We start from the raw sequence: 4025 nt of genomic DNA on the forward strand, positions 1-4025 counted from the left end.
ATGTCGGAGTTTCCGCCACCGACGGATGACGGAGCAATGGTTGCACACGACAACGTTGGCTCCAAACGCCACCGTCGTCCCAGCGTCCGGCTAGGTGACATCGGCGGCTATGATTCTTCTTTCGACCAACACCAACGAAGGCCCAAATCTCTCATGAAGTCTCCGTCCAACAAGGTTTCCAAAAATCATCATCTCACCAACTTATCAAGTAATCAAACCCTAACCCTAGTTGATACTAACCCTAATGGCAATAGCAATTTTATGAAAAATTCAATAATAGGACTAATGTTGAGGGGGAGGGTAACGGGGATGCAAATTTGGATAATGTTGCCATTGATAGTTGGAAAATTAGGAATTTGAAATCCAAGAAAGGTCCAATAACCAAGAAAATGAGGTCTTGTTGGGCTACCAAAGATGACAAAATACTCAGTACTGATGTGGAAGATTTGGAGAATAATGAAAACTCATAACATAGCCCAGTTCATTCCCCTGACAATAATATAGATATTGACATTTATAGAGGAATTGGTAATGTGAATGGTAGGAAGACGGCGACTAGGGTTTCAGAGGAGGGCCCAACTACTGATACAGAGGCCCGAGATTGGAACTGGGGTTCACAGAGGAATGGGGTTAAGGTGTGGCTGAACCAGCTGGGACTTGGTCGGTATGCCTCTTTGTTTGAGATTCATGAGGTTGACGAAGAGGTTTTACCAATGCTAACGTTGGATGATCTTAAGGATATGGGAATCAGTGCAGTCGGATCGCGAAGAAAAATGTATTGCTCAATTCAGAATCTAAATAAAGGGTTCTCTTGAGTGAAGGAGCATGACCTGTAAGGCTTTTGTAGTTGCATAGGCTTACTGTTGAAATTTTGCCGATCATTAGCATTACTTGCAGCTTAACCTCATAATTTTGCAGATATTTTAGTAGTTTAGAGTTTAGAATGCACTCTGATATAAAAGTGTGGTTTTGTAGTGTATAGTGCTCTGACTGTTGGTAACATCTTTGTTAATTTTGTCCTAAATAGATCAAAACTTTGAGACGTGCAATATAGAGATGCGTCAATCAAAAATGAATGATAGTTGCTCTTTTAGTTTTCCTAATAAATTTGATGTCCAAACTTCATTTCAATCTTATTTAAGCGCCACGGGTCTTATTTGGTAGCTGAATGCGCATTGCTGCTACTTTCCAAATGACCCTGGGATTCCTTTCTTAGAGTACCTGCAGCATTCAGTGAATTATATCTTCAATCTATTGCATAAGGAGCTCTAGAGAACATTTTCCTTGTGATAAGGTAAAAGATTATTTTATGGGAAGGAGCTCTAGACAACATTCTCTTCAGCCATTATCTAATGTGTGGTTAATTTGGATTCAGTAGCCAATTTTGTACTTGATGCTGCAGAATTTTGGTTATTGATGTGTTTGCTATATTTTTGGGTCTATATCAACTGCGTGAAACTAATATTCTGTGAATAATCTTATAGTGGTTTGCAGTTCCTATGTGTTCTTATACTTTTGTATGTCCGTGTTAAGATCATATTTGTATGAACTGTGTGGTACTGACTTTTAATTTTTTGCTTGGTTTTGGGAGTTGGCAATCATAATGTGAACTCTGAGCTTCACAGTTTAATGTCTCAAAGATTTCTTGCTTAAGTGAAACTGTTGCGGGGCTGTCATGACCTAGGCCCGTGGCACAAATTGTCCACTTCGGGCCTAGGCCCGCACGGTTTTGCCTTTTTAGGCTACGCCGCCTCGAGCCCCAAAAGCGCGCGTCCGTGCGGGTCTAGACTCAATGCGAACAATTCGTGCCATGGGCTTAGGTCATGATACATATGTTATCAAAGCATGTGATGCCCGTGAAGGAGGGCGGGCGGTTGAGAGCGGGTCAAGTAGGACTAGCACGCTTCTAGGCTGACAAGTTTCTGAAGAAGGGGTGCACATGTTACCTTAGACGAATCTCACATTGGAATGCAAGAGGAAAGTGAAGAGCTTTATAAGGAACACAAGTTCACATGGTACACACGCTTTTGGGGCTCTAGGCGGCGTAGCCTAAAAAGGTAAATCCATATGGGCCTAGGACCAAAGCGGACAATTCGTGCCACATAGGGTTGTGCATCGGTCTAATCGGATCAGACTTAGCACATTTCGGATTGTAAATTTGGATTTCGGACTTTGTAAAATGCAATCCGAATCCAATTCGAATTAAATTGGATCGGATAGGATTTTAAAGTTTGGATCGGATAAATATTTCGAATTTTCGGATCGGATTATACGCCTTATTAAGGCTACTAACAATCTAATTGGCTATTGCACTTTTTAATGCTACTGCACTTTTTAATACTACTGCTACCATTCTGTTAAATTGAAAGGCACTTTTTAATGCTACTGCTACCATTCTATTAAATTGAAAGGCAACAAATGTCTTTTATAGCAATAGATAAAACAAAAGTTTCATAGCAAAATAAAATAAACTGAAATTCTAAAAAATGTCTAATAAGGGAGAGGCGTTGTTTTCTGTTGATAGGAAGGAGAGATTGAGAATGAGAGATACAAAGATAAGATTTAATAGAAGCAGGCAGAGCAATTTGAAGAGAAGTTAGAGAGATGCTTCAATATAAACTAAGAAAGAAGAGTCTAAAGAGAAGCAGATGAAATGAGAAAACTTAACCCTAAAATGCAAGTCTAATATTTATACATGTCCATATAATTTGGATTTCAGGTCGAATTGGATTAAAATTATACCAATCCGAATCCGATACGAATATCCAAACTTTTATAAAATATAACCCATATCCGATCTGAATATCGAAAATCCGAATAGAGTGGATTGGTTCGGATTTTCGGATATCCGATCCAAATGCATAGTCCTAGTGCCACGGGCTTTGGTTATGACAAATATGGTATCAGAGCGACAGCTTATTGAAGCAGCTTCTACTCCTAGTGTGGATACTATGCATCCACCTCCCTCCATCATGGAAAACACACATCATCCAACACAAGAATTGGTAGTGACAGAACATGCTCAATCATTCAGCTGTCAAATTTGTACCAATGTGTTGTTACCCGATCGAAAGTTCGTGAACCAAATTTTTTGTTCTCTTCTTTTCTATGTCAATTGTACCATAAAGTACATCACCATGAAGCTTGAGAACAATATAGGACATATTCTGTGTCCATCCCCGGATTGCAACTAGCAAGCTTGCTAAAAGCCACGTCGTTTTCGTCGGTCAACTACTCGCATTTTAACCCAGAGTGCCACGGAATCATGTAGTGAAAGCAAAAACTTTTCTTACAACTGAGACATACTGAGCGCTTAGATTTTCCCCCACAAGTGTCCAGAATCAATGCCCAACATTTCTGATTTGGACAGTAACAGTGCGGAAACACTGAAACAGAGGACCGACATAGCATATCTCCCCATTTCACAAATAGCTCTGGACCCACAAGATCCAGAGAGGATATGGGGTCCAAAAGCTAGTCACAATCCGGGCAGGGATACAAAATATGTCCTATATTGTTCATAAGCTTCACGGTGATGTACTTTATGATACAATTGACACAGAAAGGATGAGAACAAAAAATTTGGTTCACGAATTTTCGGTCAGGTAGCAGCACATTGGTACAAATTTGACATCTAAATGATTGAGCATATTTTGTCACTACCAATTCTTGTGCTGAATGATGTGTGTTTTCCATGATGGAGGGAGGTGGATGCATAGTATCCATACTAGAAGCAGGAGCTGCTTCAATACGCTGGTGCTCTGATACCATATTTGTCATGACCTAAGCCCGTGGAACGAATTGTCCGCTTTGGGCTTAGGCCCGCACGGATTTGCCTTTTTGGGCTACGCCGCCTCGAGCCCCAAAAGCGCGCGTACTATGTGAATTTGTGTCATTCATTATATAGCTCTTCACTTTCCTCTCCCATTCCGATGTGAGATTCGTCTAAGGTGGCATGTGCACCCCTTCTTCAGAAGCCTGTCAGTCCTACTTGACCCGTCGTCATTGGCCCGAGAGAGGAAAGT

The 4025-nt window shown here is 40.8% G+C and overlaps 1 protein-coding gene across 1 annotated transcript; it reads left to right on the forward strand.

The window, feature by feature from the left end:
- On the forward strand, positions 1–815 carry LOC142182130 (uncharacterized). The gene is made up of 3 exons (XM_075256099.1): positions 1–174; positions 255–394; positions 521–815. The coding sequence occupies exons 1-3, from the start codon at positions 1–3 to the stop codon at positions 813–815; spliced, it is 609 nt and encodes a 202-aa protein (XP_075112200.1).
- The last annotated feature ends 3210 nt before the right edge of the window (positions 816–4025 follow it).

The sequence above is a fragment of the Nicotiana tabacum genome, chromosome 6 (assembly GCF_000715075.1).
Source record: "Nicotiana tabacum cultivar K326 chromosome 6, ASM71507v2, whole genome shotgun sequence".
Classification (NCBI taxonomy): Eukaryota; Viridiplantae; Streptophyta; class Magnoliopsida; order Solanales; family Solanaceae; genus Nicotiana; species Nicotiana tabacum.